The sequence below is a fragment of the Falco rusticolus genome, chromosome 1 (assembly GCF_015220075.1).
Source record: "Falco rusticolus isolate bFalRus1 chromosome 1, bFalRus1.pri, whole genome shotgun sequence".
NCBI classification, from domain to species: Eukaryota; Metazoa; Chordata; class Aves; order Falconiformes; family Falconidae; genus Falco; species Falco rusticolus.
This window is the reverse complement of record NC_051187.1, coordinates 70,203,510-70,223,554: the sequence shown is the minus strand read 5'-3', so window position 1 is coordinate 70,223,554 and position 20,045 is coordinate 70,203,510. Positions and strand designations below refer to the sequence as shown.

The 20,045-nt window shown below is 41.3% G+C and overlaps 1 protein-coding gene across 2 annotated transcripts in view; it reads right to left on the bottom strand.

Moving 5' to 3' along the window:
- Window positions 1–17,173, bottom strand: part of GABRA4 (gamma-aminobutyric acid type A receptor subunit alpha4) — a 45,563-nt gene extending 28,390 nt beyond the window's left edge. For both annotated transcript variants that reach the window (XM_037383892.1, XM_037383902.1), the window contains exons 1-7: window positions 16,904–17,173; window positions 16,669–16,787; window positions 7,307–7,374; window positions 4,642–4,862; window positions 4,457–4,539; window positions 2,541–2,684; window positions 964–1,116 (exon numbers count right to left, since the gene is read on the bottom strand). In XM_037383892.1, coding sequence (XP_037239789.1) covers window positions 964–1,116; window positions 2,541–2,684; window positions 4,457–4,539; window positions 4,642–4,862; window positions 7,307–7,374; window positions 16,669–16,787; window positions 16,904–16,986 — 871 coding nt within the window. In that variant the 5' untranslated portion in view covers window positions 16,987–17,173. The remainder of the gene's footprint in view (window positions 1–963; window positions 1,117–2,540; window positions 2,685–4,456; window positions 4,540–4,641; window positions 4,863–7,306; window positions 7,375–16,668; window positions 16,788–16,903) is intronic.
- Between the last annotated feature and the right edge of the window lie 2,872 nt (window positions 17,174–20,045).

Here is a 20,045-nt window from a genome sequence, read left to right as displayed (position 1 = left end):
AGTGGGGCTCTTATTAGATTTACCGGTTGTTTCTCCTGTAACTAATCATTAACCTTGCCTAATCTGTGATACAAAACAGTGTTCTGACTCCACTTACATGTTTGAATGGGCTGTCATGTAGAAACATTAATTCCTATCACTCTTGCCAGCATCTGCCTATCTTTTGAAAGGCTTTTTGTAAAAAATTCTCTTCCTGATTAGTCTTGCTTTAGACTACACTATGAAGTCAAGACATTGCTCTATAAAGACTACCTTTAAAAATGTTTTTATCCTACTTCTTTGTTAGGAACTGTATTTCCATTTAATTTCTTATGCTTTGTCTTCCATAGAAGCTTTTTTGGTTTTTATTTTCAGAGTTCACTGTAGTCTCTCATTCAAACTGTACTTTGATGAGGGCAATTTTAATATCTTGAGATCATTTTGCTTTTTGAATTCATAATGGCAATGGTGGAAAGAAGAGCACTAAACACGAGTTTATAAACAGAATCTAAGCCTTACTCATAGCAAGCTTCCACTGATGACACAGACAACCCCTAAGAAAACATCTGTACATCTTGCACACTCAATTAATTTTAGAAGTTTCTTAGGAGGTATGAGTCCAAGTACTTACACTACCGTCCACTGAAGGATCAAACTGCTCTGGATGTAGACTAAGGACCTGACTGTATTACTCAGAGCCAGGTCTTCCCAGTTTGCTCCCCCAAGCGTGGAGGATCCCCAGAGATGTACAGCTATTTGCCACAGGCAACCATGCCACCCTTCACGTTATATATTCCAATATCTCTTCGTATTCCCATAACAATATTTTTCATACGTTGACAGCAAAAATTCCTCTGCATTTATATCACTCCCTTGTTTCTGCACAAGTATGGAGGCAGCATACCCCAATGCACTAGAAAGGGCTACTCTAGTGAAAGGTATTAAAGGAGGAAGTATGAGAAAAAGTAGAAAAGAAATAATTACCAAACACAGTTCTAGCTGGAACGGATTCCTTATTTATCCAAAATGAAACTTGAGAAAGGATCACGGTCATAATGCAAGGGATATAGGTCTGAATCATAAAATAACCCATTTTCCGTCTGAGGTGGAAGTAAACTGTCATAACAATATATTCACCTAAAAAAAAAAAAAAAAAAAAAAAAAAGAAAGAAAATACCTTTCTGACTGTGCATAAAACTTGTGTTGCAGAATAACTGTTTCAGAGTATCAGCCTCAGACTAGGATTGTTTAAGATGATGCTATCCATACCACCTAATGTGTGTAGAAAGATATGTTCCTTAGAGACAAGAATGAATGTTTTAAACAAAAAATCCTGGAAGCAGTAGGTTCTTACAGTGCCACTCAGAAGCTGGTATCAAAAATACTATAAAAGTATAGCTAATACTGGACTACATTTTACACTAAGTACAATGTTAAAAATTCTTTTGGAAGCTGTTGAAGAAAGGAGTCCCACGACACAAGCTATCTACCTACTATAGCACCCATAACATTGTGGTACCTACTTGTCAAATAAAACAGTAACCACAATGATGCGCATTAAATGTTATGGAAGCATCTCAAGCTTTTTACTAGGTTTGTATGTCAGCACCACTATGATAATGAAGCAAATGCAAAAATCATCAACAAGAATTAAAAATATTCTAAGTTTATCCAAAACCTTATAGTTCATACTAAACAACAACAAAATAATGCAGTTTGACTATAAACCGAATAAACTGTCTGAATAAAGCACTACAGAATGAGCATTTTGAGGACAGTAAGGAGATACTGTTGTTAACTCATAATAATCAATATGCCAAGAAGTATATTTCTTGTGTATTGCAAAATGCTGTTCTATTTTCTTTGAGAAAAATACCCATAGAGCAACACATCAAATATATTTGCTTTATCTGTTTCATTTTGACCATCTCGCAACACCCAAACTTGCTGATGCTTAGAAAACATTTCCAAATTTTAAAAAATATTTTGGGAATATGCTTGTTTATCACCACACTGCTCATCAGTGATACTTCACTCATTTCAGATGCCTGTAGTTGCCATTTGCCTTATTTCTTGCAGCACAAATCAGCAAAAGTATCTATTGTGACTAATGCATTTGTGCCTATCCTTATCTGACTAGAAGGGTTTTATGGCTTTAATAACCCATTCTGTATGCTGTACTTCTATCCCGAGCTGTTTGCACCACCAAACAAAGGAAGTCTTTTGCACGTAATGTGGATACAGTGCTGAGAAATTACTTCCTCACCCAGGCATCCTCTTGACTCTTCAAACTGAATTTTAAACAGTGATTAAATGCTCATTTTGTCCCTTGGAGTAATGATCTCATTCTAGCTTTCTGAAAGACTGTCGCAATCTACTGTAATGAATCTGCAAATGTAAATCTGAGGGACAGAAACCTAATTCAGATTTATGATCTCAGCCCTCAATATATACCCTATGACACTCAGTACAATACCTTACAGGAAGGAAAGAAAAAAGCCTTGGGCAACATTACAGGGTTATTTTTACCTCAAGTTGATTTTTACTGACAAGTTTCCTACCTGTAATAGATTTAATGGTTTCAGTGGATACTGTATGCCCAAGCAGGTCATACTGAACTAAACTGGAAGACTCCTCAGGAACTTCCACTGACTTCTCAGGTCCTTTCGTCCAGGTATAAATCATTTCACTCTTTGGATAAGCATCTACAACACAGCATCAGTTTGCATAAATAGGAAATGTCTCACATCTTAGACTAAGAGCCCAATCCAAACCTACTGAAACCAAGCAGCAAAACTCACACTAACGAGATTCAAAGATACCCTTCATGTTATGTTACCCCCAAAAGCCACCCTCAGATGAGAATAAATAGCAGCTAAGGTCACACACAAATTCACATTTGAATGTGAAGTCTAAACACGAGTTCTTGCTGGATCAGCCTTTAATGGGCACGTAAAGTTTATCTTTAAATTATTTTAGAAATTTCCATCTACAATTTTATCATTAAAATATACTAATATATAAAAAAGAGCATGTAGGAGGAGGATAGATTTTGGAGACTGGGTGCACATTTCTTTACAGAAAATAATGATCATACTAAAAACTATAGTATACTAAAAACTGTAACATTTTAAACTTATGTTTACAATATCTGCCAGAAACCAGAGGTCATTAAAAAAATCACAATAGCCCCAAAATAAGCACACCCAAAGAAACATTTTACATTTAATACAAAAGACATAACTTAGGGCTAGCATTCAATCCCTACACAGCCCAAACTCCTGTTAAAATTAAATTAAATCAGTCTCTCATTTGAAATGGCTACATCTGATTTCCAGTTTCACTAAGGAAATTACCAGATTAGCATCAAGCGCAATTTCTGCTGTCTGGTGATTCTGCCTGAAGAAATATGCCTGTGGAGAAGCCCCCATTAGTGAAGCTCCTCTATCCTACTGCTGATACCGAAGCCAAATCTGACAGCACCTGGTCTCCAATCTCGCCGTAACAGGGATGAAGAGCCTTTGCAGAGCAGTGTCTTAAATATCCCCCTTTTGGTTGACTACTCAGCTGTATAAGCTAAATTGATGCCAAGGAAAGACTATGAGGAGCTTCCAGCCACTTCTAACTTCAGAGCTCTGGGTTGAAGTTTCCTTCACGGATTGAAGTCCAGCCACTGACTACATCGTGTAAAGCAGAGAGGTCAGTGACCAAGGAGGCTTAGCAGAGTGACAGGATAGTTACTGGAGTGCACCAACCATCCCCAGGCAGTCTCAGAAGTCTCTGCTGTGGATTCAAATTGGGGAATCATAACTACCTCCCCCAGCTGCTATGCAGTACATCCCAAAACGTTCCTTCTAGCCAGAGTTTGGAGGTGATCCAAACATCAATGTCCGACTTCAAAGCAGAAAGTGACCTGCACTAAGATCCCTCTCACCAGTCCCAAAATCATTTATCTAGTCTAAACTTGCCATGCAGGCTCCAATTACAGGCCAGGAGATGGACAGATAGAACTAAAGATCAAATCTCTGCACATGACCTACACGTCTATCTTAGGACATCGGTGTGCCTCAACTAACTGTAGAGAAAGTCAAATAACCTGCACCTCCCCTCAGTGCCTTTTACCTGGCCGTTGTAAGTTGAGGTGGATCCCACCCTCCTTGTCTTCTCCGGAGAATCTCTCACTTCACTGAGTATCCAATTCCTCCCTAAGAACCAAGAAAAACTACGTATTTCAAGCAACTGTGTAGCCAGAATAGACGGGTTTAACATAACAGCTGAATCACCTCCCGCTTTTCAATTCTCTGACTGGGTTTAATTTTTGAGGCACTAAGTAAAATTCCCAAGAAACTTAACAGGAGTTTTGTCTGCATAAGGATTGTGTATCAAGACTAGTATTCAAAAAGTTTAGTAATTGCTCAAAATCTACTTCTACTACTTAAATTCTGTAGTTACAAGAAATTTCATAATTGCAACTTACAACTCCCAAATTTGAGAGGACAAGCATGACCATCCATGGGAAAATCCACTAATCTCATGGGACACTCTGCACTTATTGTAAGCCTATAATGGAACAAATTAAATAGTCTCTGGTTGCCATTTTGTCTAGGCAGTATAACTTTTGCATACAGTAATTGTAAGAAGCCAAACAAACACAACAGATACCTCATTGTGTACAGGATGGTGCCATTTCTCATTATTCTGAAGAGTTTATTTGGGGCTGTCATATTATGTGCAACAGACTTTTTCCCATTCCTGAAGAAAGTGTCAGGAGTCCACACCTTCGAAACCATCAAGTTGTTAAGTCTTAAAATTTCAATAGGGCCATCATATTTTAATCTTTTGTCTACCCATGTCTGACGGAAGAAGACATCCATCGTATATTCCTGTATTAAATTGCAGAAAAACAGAGATCACATTTTCATGTGTAAAGATTTCTTGTAAAAAAAGAAATTCCTCGGGAGCAAAGAAATCAGTGCTAAAGAAAATGCTAAGTCCACTACACAAACATCTCTCCACCAATTAAAGCATGTTGTGTACTTCTTAATAGCTTAATTTCCCACATTAGTCATACCAATAAATTGCTACACATATTTAATCATTAAGGAATAATTAATCTAATTAGGTTGCAGGAAGCAGGCAACTGAATTTGTAGTCAAGCATGTAACTGGAAACAAAACAATCTCTGGCAATAAGTGTCAACAGATTTTCAAGGAAAAGATAGCCATGGGTTTTCTGCTGCTGGCTAAATTAAAAATACCAGGACAAATGATTACTTACACTTTAAAGTAAGGAAGGAAAAATTAATTTCAACTCATGGAAAGAAAGCTTTTAACTGAAGAAAGCTAATTATTTCCTTTCCCAGGCCCACAAAACACAGATAATACATTATATACAGTCTTATATATATACACATTTGTTATTAACTACGTAACTATCCCATTAACTTCCTCAGAAAAGCCATTCAGATGCTCCAAAGAAAACATGCAAACAACAACTGCAGAACTGCAGACACAGGCACATCATGAGAAACCCTATGTGAATGAGTGGGTGAAGGCATGCACTTATCTCAGGAAGCTAAAGCATTTCACACAAAAAGCATCACATGGCATTTAAAAAGGTAACACAAAAAGCTTTAAGTCACAGTTGTGATTTTGTTATTAAGCGAAACAATGTCTTCTCACTTCAAACTCTTGTGCGTAATATTACCATTGAAACGACTTGTATGCCCGTATCTATTCACCTTGGCAAGGAGGTATGTTCGCTAGTGTAATGCATCTTCGGCTTTTTTTGAGAATCTTCTTTTCCATGGCTGCACCCTCCGCTGTGGTTTCTAATCAATCTATGAAAAGTCTCTTTTCTAGTGTCATTTCTTGCTGGTGACTTCATAGCTCACAAGTAGCAGTTTCTGTTACCAGCTTCTACTGACAGATTTTGTAATAGACGATTTCAACCGTTTTCATTACACTGGGCACCAAAGTAGCCCAGGTCTAAAAGAGCATTCTGGTCATCCCCTGTACTGAGACTGTATCACACCTGGCTGTTTCAGCAAGTTTTAGAGTGCATCCACATTCAGATTATATTAGGTCATTAATGGATACATTAACTAAAAATTATTCCAAAAACAATTCTTGGATCCCTGAATAGCCTCCTAACTGATCTCTAGTGATGAAAGGGGAAACATCTGCCGTAAACTCTTCTTTGGCCAGTTTCTTACCTACCTTCAGTCTATGTTCTCACTCCTGCCTTCTCCAATATAACTAGTAATTTCCCATGTGGCACCTTGTCCAAACGCTTCAATGAACCCTTACAGATGCCACGCAGCCCTCATTTTAGATTTGAGGCACACATTAGTAAACTTCCTTGGGACCATCTTCTTGTACGCCTTGTCTCACCGAACAACATCATACTGCACAGGACAGCCACTGAAGGAGTACAATGCATTTCAACTCAAGATTGCTGCCATGAATGTAGCCCTTGAAAAAAGACCTTGCTGTCACATACCTTTCCACATGATAGAACCAAATCAGGTACACCACAAAGCACACGACAGCACTGTATGGGAAGGAAGTTACTGCCCTGAAACTGCCTTTCCCTTAAAGAAGTTCACTTCAGCATGTATGGTTGTGTTGCTTCCATAGGATTTCTGGGCTATTTTTTAAAAAGAGAAACTATGGCATAGTTTAAGGGTATACCGCTGGATTACAGAAGCTGATGAGAGTTTTACTGGATTTGATCTCAAATGAATGCAGATGCCATTCAGGCACAAATAACAGTACATGCAAATGTAACATTTCTCTCCTGTGACCATTTCATGCATGTCACACTGACATTCAATTTCTGCAGACATTTATGAAAACTCTTATCAATCAAACATTTGCTGAAAGTGATGCTAAAAGGGGCACAAAGATCAGCAAAGGGCATTCATCTGAAATGAAAACATCAACAAGTATTTGTGAAATGATGTCATGATTATTCACCTGAGAATAACACAAGTTTCAGAAAGGAAAAGCAATTGCAAAGATAATTAGATGTTTTCCCCACAGTAGACTGACTTAGACACTCCCTGCAAGACCTTATTCTGCCTCTATACCATGAAAGTCTGTTTTAAATCTCGCAAAGTGAATTCCTAAAGTCAGCCAAAAAAACCAGTGAAAGTGTGACCAGAATCAGGCCTGATGTATCTAATTATAACCTGTAAATTAAGCTGTTACTAATCTTGCCTACTTTGCATGATTGACAGAACAGTACAGATGAAGCATCCACTCCTCACTGCAGTTAATGGTTTCTCAGAACAAGGAAATGGCATTTTAATCCCAGAAATACATACCATTTCTACATCAGAAACAGGTCCGAAACTGGTGACATATATATCTGTTTTGACTTCAGTAACAGGACCTAATGTATGAAAAGGAAGTGAGCAAGAAAATTTGAATTTTGCAGGTCAACAATTCCCATAAACGATCCTGGCACGTGAACAGTTATCGCTTTGAAGGTTCTGTGGACGAGCAACAGCAAAATGAAAACACAGGTCATTTCAGATAAGTCTCTAATAACAAGCAGTGCTCAATTACCTTTACCACATAAATAAATCAAAAGCAGCATTTCCATGTAAATCCCCATTCAGAAAACCAATGTTGACTCAACGGATAAGAAAACAGATGTCAAAAAATTAAAAGGCTCACTGAAAACACCATGCTAATTAACAACAAGCACCAAATTCAGGAAATCCACATTCCTCAAGGCATTTATTACTAACATTCAGTCCTACTGGTAATAACTGGACTACAGATATCAGCATGCCATGCACTGGGCAATTTAGTACTGCAGGATCAAGAACTGCACCCGCATCCTGAGATGTACCTAAGTGCTTTAATACTAATAACCAAAAAGTCAAAGTTGGATATTTGAACATTTTTTAGGGTCTGAACCTAGGTGTATGTGCTACTACAAAGCCTGTCTCGAAAGAACTGGCGATATGTAGGACACTTAAAAACAGTACACTGAGCAGAGGTCTTGCGCTCTCACAGCTGGGTATGGCACAGCAACCACCCCAGAAAGCAGCTTCATTTTCATGTATGTCCTTTACCACAGGACAAAACACCTTGAAATCTCAGACGGGCATTCACTCTACAGCACATCCTACAGTTCCCCTTAAGTAAAGAACACATGCACTAACTAATTTCACTGGGATTTAGGTCTGTTGCCAGTGTAAAAGGGTAGAAAGCTGCTAATCATTACCAGTTACTACGAAGATTCTGTGCTCAAAGCATTAGCTAACAATTTTATTCAGGTAATTAACTCACATCATACATTTTTTTAAAAATAAGTTAAAAAAATATCTACTGATGGTCTCACCAAACTGTATCTGTTTGCAAAAAATGTACGATCTACAAATTCACAACGAAAGATTCTAAATCCGTACAACTCAAATTTATAGAGGGTAAGTGGCTCGAGTCCATTAATTCAGGCTTTATCACAGTATTTGCAATCTAAAAATTAAAGGAGGAATAACTTAAGATTGTTAGCAGCAGAATATGTCCCTCTTGGAAAGAAAAAATAAAATTAAAAAAAAATTCGCTGTTCACAGATGTCACTTTGAATCAAATGTTAAAAGGAGAAAAAGAAGTAAGTAACTGGAAAACAGGGAACCTATATTTCTTGCATCTAGAACAAGTGTCAAACTGTGAACAAAAAGTAAAATAAAACCATGTAAAATTATTTCACTAAACAGTTTGCAAGTTATGTAGAGAAGAACAGCTAAGAATTTTTCGGCTAAATGTCAAAAAACCGACTTTGCTGGAAGTTAACAGTTTCACAGAAGGACATTTTTTTGAGATAAAATCTAAAGAAAATTCACCCTAGAACAGTTGGTAGCTCAGCAGTCCCTGGAAAGTTGGATAGTTTGGCACGTCTGTCTTGAAGAGGTTTTAAGAAGAAAATCCCAAGTTCCAGATAACATACTTTCATACCATGATGTTTATTTTGCAATGGGTTTTTCTCTAAATATGTCAAATGGAAGCTGCTCCCCTTTCAACAAATAGCAAAGTGTTCATTAGGTCAGGGAAACCCATGAGTGGTTAGACCACTCGTTTTACTGACAACACAGCAAATGGCATTTCCTGAAAATAATCATTTCTGGAGAACAGAAATGCTCCAAGAGATTGGAAAAACTCATACTAGAGCTGTCAAGACACTGGAAGTGAAGACATTCATCTGCAGCGTTAGAAAACAAGAGAGAAAAACCCAATCATATTTGTACATGGAAATAGAAGAGATACAATCATATCTGACCTCCCATAATCACAAGACCAAAACTGATCTAGTGTTGGTTTAAATATATAAATATTTATTTCACCTGAACTTGAAATATTTCTGGAATCAAAGTTTCATAGAAATGAAAACATCATTTTCCCCATATACCTCTAATAAGAAAATGCAGGTATTAGTCTCTGTTCCTCAGTAGTAACAGAATAGCGAATATTGCACTCAGGTTCCCAAATCCCTTTCAGGAACTGCTTTATTTGTTAAGTTCTAAGAAATTAAATAGGAATATACCTTAAAAAAAAAAAACAAAAACAAAACAACAAAAAAAAAAACCTAAACCTTCAACTGTTTTCCTCTGGCGATATCTTCTTTTCTTTAGCTCACAGAACACTGTAATTTTATAATCATTACACATTGAGCAAAGGGACAGATTCTTCCCCACAGGCATGAGCTGCTTCTCCTCAGGCATCGAACCCTTTTGTTTTATTAAATGATTACAGAAGCATGGGCAATAAGTGTCAGAGGCTTTTTGCAAGTTTGTTGGGTTTGGGGGTTTTTTTTGAGCTTCTCAGAAAGAAGAGGAAAGCTGAGATCAAAAAGCTAATCTCCAAACCAGGAAGCCTATGATTTAATGCTATGAGAAATCCTATAGCAGCAGCACAGGGCTAAAACGAGCTTGAGTTCACTCTCCAGCAACTGCTGTTTTGCTCTCAGCCTTTATTTATTAGTAGGACCCATGAGAAAAAAGGAAGTAAAAACTCCCAGATAATAATGAGGCCACAAAATAAGGCTTAAAGTTTACTTTTGGTTGCTTGCCCAACATAGTATCAGTACATTGACAAAACACATGTTAAAATCACATTTTAGGCCACTAGTAAATGGCAGGTGAATGAGGATCTAGAAACATTTCAGGCATCGTAACAGTTACCCAGCTAGTACTGATGTGCAAATCCTTGCTCTGCATCCAAAACCCTGGTCAAACACTAAAATATTTGGTAGGATTGAAGACAGCAGCAAGGGACAGTGAAGCTGATTATCTCCCAAATGCTTTTTCTCCAATTGCAGCCCTGTCGTGCTCCACATCTTCCACCTACACTGTCAGTTCACAACTGTTAAGAGCAAATCTTGGATTTTCTAGCACATCCCGGTATTAATGCCAACCCAGGAGTATCTATGGTGACACCAAAACCTATCCCTTGTTCTCGTCCTAGAAGAAAAGATAACTCCAGCTGGCAACAATAGCAGGGGTGCAAACAGTGAGTCATGCTGCTTTTTTTTTTTTAACTATTATTAATCGTGGGAATTCCTGTCAACGAGGAGGTGATCTGTAGTCACCTAGCCCACTTTTACTGGTGATTTAAGGAGCCCTCTGAAATGAACATGTAGCACCACTTAATCAACTCAGGCTCTGCAAGCAGAAGATCCTATTAGAATCCTTAACACTCTATTACTGGCAATAAAATGCATCGAGTTGTAAGCAGGCCAATTAACTTTAAATATGACCATTTGGGCTTATCCCTCAATGGATGTTCAGAAAGCATCTATCCACCATAAATCTTCAGGAATGCTGAAGAACTATTTATAACATACTGGTGTGTATTTTTATGTCAATGAAATAGGAGGAGAGTCCTACACACTGCAGTGGGAACAGCTAAGTCTGAATCACTGCTTGCAAGATAATATACTCTAAAGAAGCTCAGGCAGGATGAAAAGCAACCCCTGCAAAAAGCCAGAATAGTTTGGTGTTAGAGATGTTACATGTGGGCTGAAGAAGCGATGCCAGGCCCTAACCCTGTGAAGAGGAACCTAAGACAGCTCTCCCATGCATTTTATGCCAACATATGGGTTGAACTGCAGCACAGCTCCCAGTGAAAGACTTTGGGCTCCATTATCACCGCGTCTCCATAGGCAACTGTCACTGCAGAGATCTCCACTGTATGTAAACAGTCAAATCCTGTACAGGCTTTCTGTATATTGCAAATTTTCCCATCAGGAGTCACGCAACCAACCGGGAACTTCAGCAAACAAGTCTGTAGAAAGGTTTCAACATACAAAGTACAATTTAAATGCTAAGTGCAGTTATTGCTGCTATTATGAGATCAGTCCCAGGATACATAAGCTCCATGAAATTATATGGCATCAGTTCCTACAGCTATGTCTAAAAAGAAGAAAAAAAAAAGTAATTGCTACAGATTTATATTTTTTTTAATATAACTACATGTGAAAGATTTAGTGCTTTCTCTTTCCAAATTCTTGCTGCCTGAATAGGGTTTTTAAAGGTATCTTTTAAGCGAAGGAAAAAAAGGCATCATATGAAGTGTATTCTCTTGTTTCATTCTACCAGAAAGAACACTTGCTATATGCCAGATTTCTGTTAGGAAGTCAGAACAACTAGGTAGGGCATTTGTAAAAAATTTATGTGGAATTCCAACACGTGGACTATATTCTCTACCAAAAGAGAAATACAAAAAATGCAGCAGCACACAGGAGATTTGTCTTTACGTATGTTCGTTGATCAGCATGTGTGAATCCTGAAAAGGAAAAAACATACCTCCACAAACAAGGAGATTACTGTTTCCTTGCCTGTTCATCAGCAGACAATTACTGCTGAGACAGCCAACTAGCTTGATACTGGTGCCAGTTTTCATGATGTGGACACCTGTCTACTAAGAACTGGACTAAGAATATCAGCTAATTTTGTACAGGTCACAGAATAATGAACAGATGGTAATGACTTCAAGCATTACTAACCTGGGCCAAATTCAAACCAGTCAACTACAGGTATCTAACACCATATCCTGTTAAGCCTTTGAGTAATCTACTCTCACCAGCTGAGGAAGGCTGGACAACTGTCTGAAAAAACTTATCAGCTTCACTTTACAGTGCTCGCTTCAAGTCCATCTGCAATCTGAAAAACAGAAATAAATTACAGTATCTATTATGCTGAGCAAGGGAACCTTGAAGGTACACATGACTTCCTAATAAGAGCAGATAATCATGTAGATATTTTTCTGCTCTCTAAAAACAGAAAATTGTCTTTGCTCTTCAAATTTATTCTGTTTATCGTCTGACTAAAGTCACTCCTCCTGCACTGACAGGAAATGAAACTCTTCAGAAACACTGTTCATCAGCTGAACATTCCACAGCCTAGAAGGGGCAGAGAAGCCCGCTCCTACCCTTCTTAGGGGAGACGATGGCCAGCACATGTAATTCCACCTAATACTCAGCTGCACTCATGAGAAAGAGTATGAAAAGACGAAGAAAAAGAAAAGTGAATAAACACAGTCCTATTCCTTCTACTCACGAGACAGTACACCTGGCAATTTCCAAACAGAACGCCACAGAGCCATTGCCATCTCACTAGCTGATGGCGAGACTTGCAGCTCATGCCAAACTCTGCCTCACACAAATAAACAGAACCCAGGAGGAGAGAGCACTCCAGCTCTCACCAAATGATGGGCACCCGCACCACCACGAGCCAGTAACACGCTGTGGGCGATACTGTCAGCTTGCTCAGAGCTGACGTCAGCGGGCTTTGCCGTCAGGCCTTGAGCCTTGGGCAGGAGGCAATTCACACACCACCTCCTTTCTTTGGTCCGGCCATACAATTGGCAATTAAAAGCAAGGCACTGGAGATGGTATGTTCTCTAAAAGGCACAACTCACTAAAATTAGCAGATACAGGGCAGTACACAGTGATGCTGTCCTCACCAGCTTCAGTCCTTTCATTCCTTCTGACTTCCCTAAGTGCAGGTTTAAGTGTGATGAGTTACTGCATCATGAAAGTTTCAAAGACATCATGACATTTTTTTAAAGTTACAATTCAATACAGCTTTAAATCAGATCTTGCAGGCCCTTATTTATGTGAAGAGTTGCTCAGCTGAAGTCTGAAACCATGCAAGTGTTTAAAAGAGCAAATCAGGCCCAAGCCTTTTACTTCAAGTAAATAACGCTCCTTTTAAAAAGTCTCTAGACTTCTGCCGTTGCTTTGAAACTAATCACCAGCAGAAAGATAACAGAAAGAACCAAGGGGATTTTCAGAGAAAATCCAGCTTTTGCAACTTTCATAGTTTTCCTTTGTGCTATACATAAAATTTTTAAAAGCAGATGAAAACTAGAATCAGGGTATAAATGGAAATGCTTTTGCTTCAGTGTTTTACAGCTGAATCAAAATAGCACTGTGGCAACACTCTTGAAGTTTTCCAGCAGATAATGCTTTTAATTAAACATGCTACAAGTGGCTTCTGTAAACACCCTGTTCTTATAGAGTGGTTTTGACCAAGAAACCCACGTGCATCACAAACTGCCTTCTAAAAGCCAGGATAACGATATAATGAAGCATAAACTGTAGGGAATGGAACTGACTTCCTTTCCACCACACTATTTTCAAACATCATACAGCATTACTTTATTCATTAGTCCCCAAATACCTTCCCTCTACTGAAATTCAAAACTCATGCATTTTAAAGTCCTCCTGACAGCACTTGGTTCTTTTTTTCTTTCCTACACAAAACTGCCCATTCTGCTTTGCTTCATTAAATTTCTAGGTGAAATCTCTTTGCCTCTCTCTTGATTCTTTAGATTCCTCCCCCAACTTAATGGGAACTTTCACTTAAATGGTCTTTAATAACATTTTTCATAAACCCTTTGACATTACCAAACCTCACAGTGCTCAGTAAGTGACAGCAAATTTTTAGGGTTTCAAATCCATTTAATAAAGCCAGTTTGTAATCCAAGGTGTCAATCCAATGACACAGGGAAATTAATTCTTCTCTTAATCTTCAACATACGCCATGCTTCTGTGTAAGGAGTACCAAGACAAGCTTCCATATACTCCGCTGAGGTTCAAAACTCTCCCAGGGGACTACTTCCACATTTGTAAGCATGTTTAGAGAGCTTAACTTCTCCTCCATAGCCACCAAAAAATTGTGCTAATGATAGCGTGGAGAATTTGGATCCAGTTTTAGGAATTCTCCAAAATCTGATGTTTTCTACTTTGCTCTGCATGTGGAAAATCTTCATGAATTGCTATTTGTGGCAACTCTGGAAGATGCCAGCAAAATTCAGAATTTGGCTACCTCCTCAAGTCTGATTTTAAACATCATTTGCACGAGAATTAGAAATGTTTTCATTAATTTGAAGTTTAAAATCAGCATCAGTTAGACCTCTGTGCGGCCTTTTGTTCTTAAAATAAAACCTTCGTTTCATTTTGAGCCACGTGAAAACTAGATGGTGAATCAGCTTCAAGACTAAAACAAAAATATTCTGCTGTTCATCAGGAAGTGATGCAGTTTTCATATTACCAAAACACACTCTACTTTCCATCTCTAAATATTCCCATCCCCTCCGATATCTTGTTTGCTATGCTGTCACCAAGCGAGTGACCCACTTTTAAGATGCAAGACCCATTTATCAAGGATTTATCAGCAAAATGCCCCCAAATACCAGGAAAAAATTGATCTGGATAGTGTATATTTTACTAACTAATCTAGAGTTATTACTCCGAGTCATGTCAAAAAGTCAGATGCAACCAACTGCAGAAATTTCTTTCCTTGGCTGATTTTGGTTTGGTTTGGTTTTTTTTAAAAAAAGTTGTCCTTGTCAAATCACGTGAGGATAACTTTTGCTTTAAGGAGCTAGGGAGGCAAGCATCGTTTTCAAAAATAAAAGTATTTTTCCCCATGTTTCACCCAGAAGTTCAAAACCCAAAGGTGAGTGGATCAGATGTTATAAGGAAGAAGCAAGAAGCAACGTAATACCCATTTGGTGAAATATTCACGCAGAAGTGTTTTCCTCGGGCTGAGATCTGAGAGGTTTTTTTCCTCCCTCTATCATTTACTTCACTGTTGTCATAATGAAAGTTCAAGGAGATACAATGAGCTTTTTCTCCTTGACAGTATTTTGCTGAAAGTCTGCCACACTTACTGGGGAAAAAGACCTACTCTTGCAAAATGTCCTGCAAAGGACAACAGTACTAAAATAAAAATCAACATAAAATGTATGTCATATTACATATTTAGTACTTGTTTAATTTGGGAAATCTGATAATGCTCATAAAGCATCTTTGCTAGATGACTAATTAGTTGGCATTCAACCTAAAATGATGCCAAACATAGCACATCTCTTGTACGCGTGCAGAAGTGTCTGTAACCTCTCTGCAGAGACTAAATTGCAAAAGGCTACCCGTTCCAAATGATTCCTCTGGGTGCTAATAAATTTAGCTTCCTTCTCACTTAATGCGTAAGCTAACTTACAGAAGGCCTAATTTATTCCACACACTCAAATTAATAAAGGAGTGATCAATGATGCCAGGTGTTGTCCTTTAACAATCATGACCATGCATGTGAGCACTGTATGTGGCATGTGGGGAATGTGTTGGCATACATGTCAGTGTAGATGGATCACGTGTATGGGGAAAGTACTTTCAGAGGAGGAAGAAAGTATTTTGCAACATAAACCTACGCAAGGATCTCATTCAATCCTTATAGGAAGCAGCCCAGAAAATGCTCATTATAGCTTTGTGCATCATAAGGGCTGCAGCATTTCTTTTTAATTTATTTATTTTTTTACTTCCAAATCTGCATTTTTAGTATCTTCATTCCAGATTACAAAATAAACTTTTATTTTGTCTGGATCCTAATGATTTGTGATTCCAAGTCCCTACACAGTAACATTAAAACCAACGAAGAGCAGCAAGTCTGGCTGCTTCTTCGGCGGCACAAAACTGCATCTTAACAGCCTGAGGCAAGAACAGGGCACAAACGCTCCACAGGCAGAGCACAGGTGAAGGCAAACGGGAGACTCCTGCACTTCTAATTCCTGCAAAGCAATTAAGCCTACCACTTCTAATAATCAAACCCGGAATTCGAGCAGCTGTGGCAAAGAACTGGTGTGCTCAGGCACCTGAGCTCTGCTTTTCTCTAACTAGTGGCACAGAACCACCAAAGCCCTGACCTCTCCAGCTGGCAGAAGTACACTTGTTTCTATTAGGACCCGATTCGTGGCATTTCGGGGTCAAAAACTGCCAAGAACCAGAAGAATCTGCAGGTTAGACAGATCCCTCCATCCTCACCAAACCAATGCACAGCGGCTTCAGGGCTTTTTTTTCTGTTGTGTTTTTTCCCCACTTTTCCCCAGCGCAAGAGCCGCGGCCCGATGCCGGGTGCGGACAGAGCCGCGGAGCGGGGGCTGAGCCCGGGACCGCCCCAGCGGGTCCCCACGGCCGGGGCTGCCCTGCGCCCCCCGAGCTCCCGGGGCCAGGCGCTGCTCGCTGCCGGCCCTTCCCTCCCCGAGGGCTCGGATCCCCGGGCGAGGATGCGACGCTGGGGGACACACGTTTTCGCTGGGTACGAGCGGCGAGCGCTGCGCCCCCCGCCCTGCCCGGCGTGCCCACACACCCCCGGCCAGCACCGCGCCGCTACCGTACCCCCGAATCCCGGTCGCAGCCGGTTGTCATAGCCATCCAGGAGGCTGTTCAGGATGCTGGTGAAATTCTCCGGCCACAATTTCTCCTCTTTTTTGCTCTGCCCTGGCGGCCCGGTGAGACTACGAGGCAAAGAGGGAACGGGTGAGCGGAGCCTCCGGGAACCCGCGGGGGCAGCGGCACCGGGACCGGCGGGACCGGCCGCCCCGGGCCCCCCGCCGCCGCCGGGGGTACTCACCACGTCGCCAGGCACAGGCAGTGCAGGAGGGCGATGGAGAGACCCGAGGACATGGCGATGGCTGGCTCCTTGGCAGAAACCATCTTTGCATGCCATACTTCACGCCTGGGCACCTTAGACGCCTTGTCCGGGGCGGGGAGGGGGTCGCGGGGCCCGGCGGGGGGGCGGCGGCGGCGGCAGCCCCCGGCGGCCCTACATGCGCGGCGCCCCGGTTGCCAGGCGCCCGGCACGGGCGGAGGAGAGGCGACTTTCCCCGCACCGTTAACTCTCTCGGGGCAACAGGCGCCGGTCCCCGCCGCTCCCCCCCTCCCACCGCCGCCCCGCCCCGCCCGCGGCCCCGCGCTCCGCCCCGCTCTCCCCTCCCGGCCGCCCCGAGGCTCAGGGCGGCCGCCGCAGCCCCCCCCGGGCGGCCGCCGGGGCGTCAAACCCGCCCGCTGCCTGCCGGGGGGCGCCTCCGCGGGGAGAGCGGCTGGGGGTGCCGGTCGCGGCGGCGGAATCTTTGTTCGTCCGGACCGTCTCTGCTCCCCGAGGCGGGGGGGATTAATGCCCCAGCGAAGAGCATCCGGGAGCCGAGGGTCCGTCGGCTCCGGTGCGAGGGGCCGGGGGCAGAGCGAGGGGAGCGCTCCGGCTGCAGGTTACAGCAGAGCTCACCCAAAGCGGAGAGAAGCACTGGGTTATGCAGGGTTTCTCAAAGCAGAAATGCCAGGATAAGGGAATGGTTTCACATTGTACCTTCTTTTTTTCCCCTTTTCAATCCTATAATTAGGAAATAAGATTTGGTGACCCAAATAATTTCCGTTATGCAAGGTCCATGGGATTCTGCAACGATTACAGTAAAATCCACTCAGAAACGTTGCTGGTCTGTCACAGGCTATTGGGATGGTTGGGTGGAGAGGGGGAGGGGGGCGGAAAGGAAGAGAAGGGGGGCTCCACACAACAGGTATTGGCAATAAACAACTTGTTCTTCTCACCAAGTGTGCTGCGGGGACAATTACTGAGGTTCGGGAATCTGCGTGCATGTCAATTTTAATGAGGATGGCAAAGTTCATCCTGCAGGAGCACCTAGAGCAGGTATTGTAATTGACTCCAAGACTACAGTACTGTCAATGCTGACATTAAAAGGCTTTATTCATTACTTGCTACGGTATCTCCAAGCACTGAACTGCCTGATTATCTTCAAAACTACTGTACACTTGAAATCTTCCTGATTGTACTTCAGAGCTTGTTCTGGCTAGGGTGCCTTTTGCTGATTCTTTTGAAAAACAATTAAAGCTGTCCTTGAAATCCATTTAGCTTGCTGATGCTGTTTATCTTTCAAAAAACTCTGTCTAGGCAGTCAGTTCTGCTTCCAATTTTAAAAGCCCTATTTAGGCCTCTGCAGATTACTAGTCTGCTTCCTGCGATTTTGACAGGATCTTCACCTCCTGACTGCCTTACAGGATCCCGATCTGGCTGCCTTACCGGAACGACAAATGCTCTGCCGAAACCCCACAGGGCGGGCAGGCTGCCCACGGATGGCACACGCACTCCATGCAGTGTTTGCAAGCCTGAACAATGCAGGCGGTAGGATGTCACGCCAAGGTCACTTCAGCTCTTGTGATGAGGCCCTGAGAGCAGCCTGGTTAACTCCACGTACGGGTGAAAACCAGCACACCAGTAGGTTCGCTGCCCTGGCTCCCTTAGCAATCTGATCAGGAACAATGGAAGGATGGATCAGCAGCTCTTCAGGGATCTAATTTCACCATATCAGATAACTTTGCTTGGCTTAATCAGCCACTTTTGATCTTCTGTAAAGTGATGCAATTTTGTTTTCCTGGGCCAGTCTTCTCCTATAGCATGGACTATGCCAAGGAGATACTTAGAACTAGCCTCCAGTAAGGAGAGTCTCTAGTTTTTCTGTCCTTTGCAAGAAAAAGTAGTCCGTTGTTGCAGAACATTGAAGAAGAATATTTCAAAGTGAGGTTATCTGATCTAGGGATACCTCAGAAAAAAATTGCTGACAGAAGTCAAACTCACAAAACTAAAGCAAGGGCAAAAGATGGTAATTGATCCCTGCTGACGAGTCACAGACATAGAGCAAACTGTGGCTCTACAGCACCACCACTTCCAGCAGCTGCTGTGGAAGAAAGCCAACAACACCCTGGCAGGGCCGAGGACACCCTTGGGTTTAGACTGTTTTTTTCACCTTCTGCATATGTGTAGACACCTGTGCGATCTGAAATGGAAAAAGTCAAGTGGTATTCACCAGTAACAATCTCCCCATATGAATGTCCTGAGAAATGTTATCACTCAACCCCCTCTCAAATCCATGCCTGGAGTCATGAGGAACATGGATGTCATAGGACCAGTAATTCTGCTACAGGTAGAAATCAAAGAAACTCACTCAGTTATCCCCCTTTCAGCAATTTTAGGAACTGAACTGGCCTTTGAATGATTCCCAGGTTCTTTAGAACACAGAATAATATTATAGACACCTTTTGCCTCTTCAGTACAGGTACTTTGGTAAGGGTAAGATCAGGCTGAAAGATTTGTGGATATGCCATGCCAGAGCACAAGGCAAGAAGTGGTCATGGCTTCTGAGAAGATGCTTATCTCATTTTTTCTAAGAAAAGGTAGATATAGTCCCCCGCTTCTGTCATACCCTCCCTGGAGCAGATTGTATTGGTGTAGGATCCAGGTGCCATGTGGGTGCATTTTGTCCCTACAAGGGCTAAAACTAAATGAGAAACCACTTTCTCTAAACCTAGAAAATTAGTTCTAACACTTTTCAAATTTATCAGTGATCAATATGTCCCTTAGATCCAGCAATGACCATCAAGAACTCAGATTAATACCAAAACCAGAGATCATTGTTCTTGATATCTGAAAACCTGTGTCATCTGTATATTGCTGAAACTTTTACAAAACTAGGCTTGAAAGAAATTTAAAATAGTTCAAAATAACAGTAAACAGTCCTGTAAGCCAGATATATCACCTCCGAGTACTTCTTTTATACCTTCTGATACATACATTGCCCTGGCTAATTTCAGCATTTTTTGAATTGCATCTTAAGAGATATTCTAGACTCTTTTGCAATGTGTTTGTAGCATAGACACACACAGAAACTCCCAGGGTGCTTCTCTGTCACCAGCAGATGTATGTT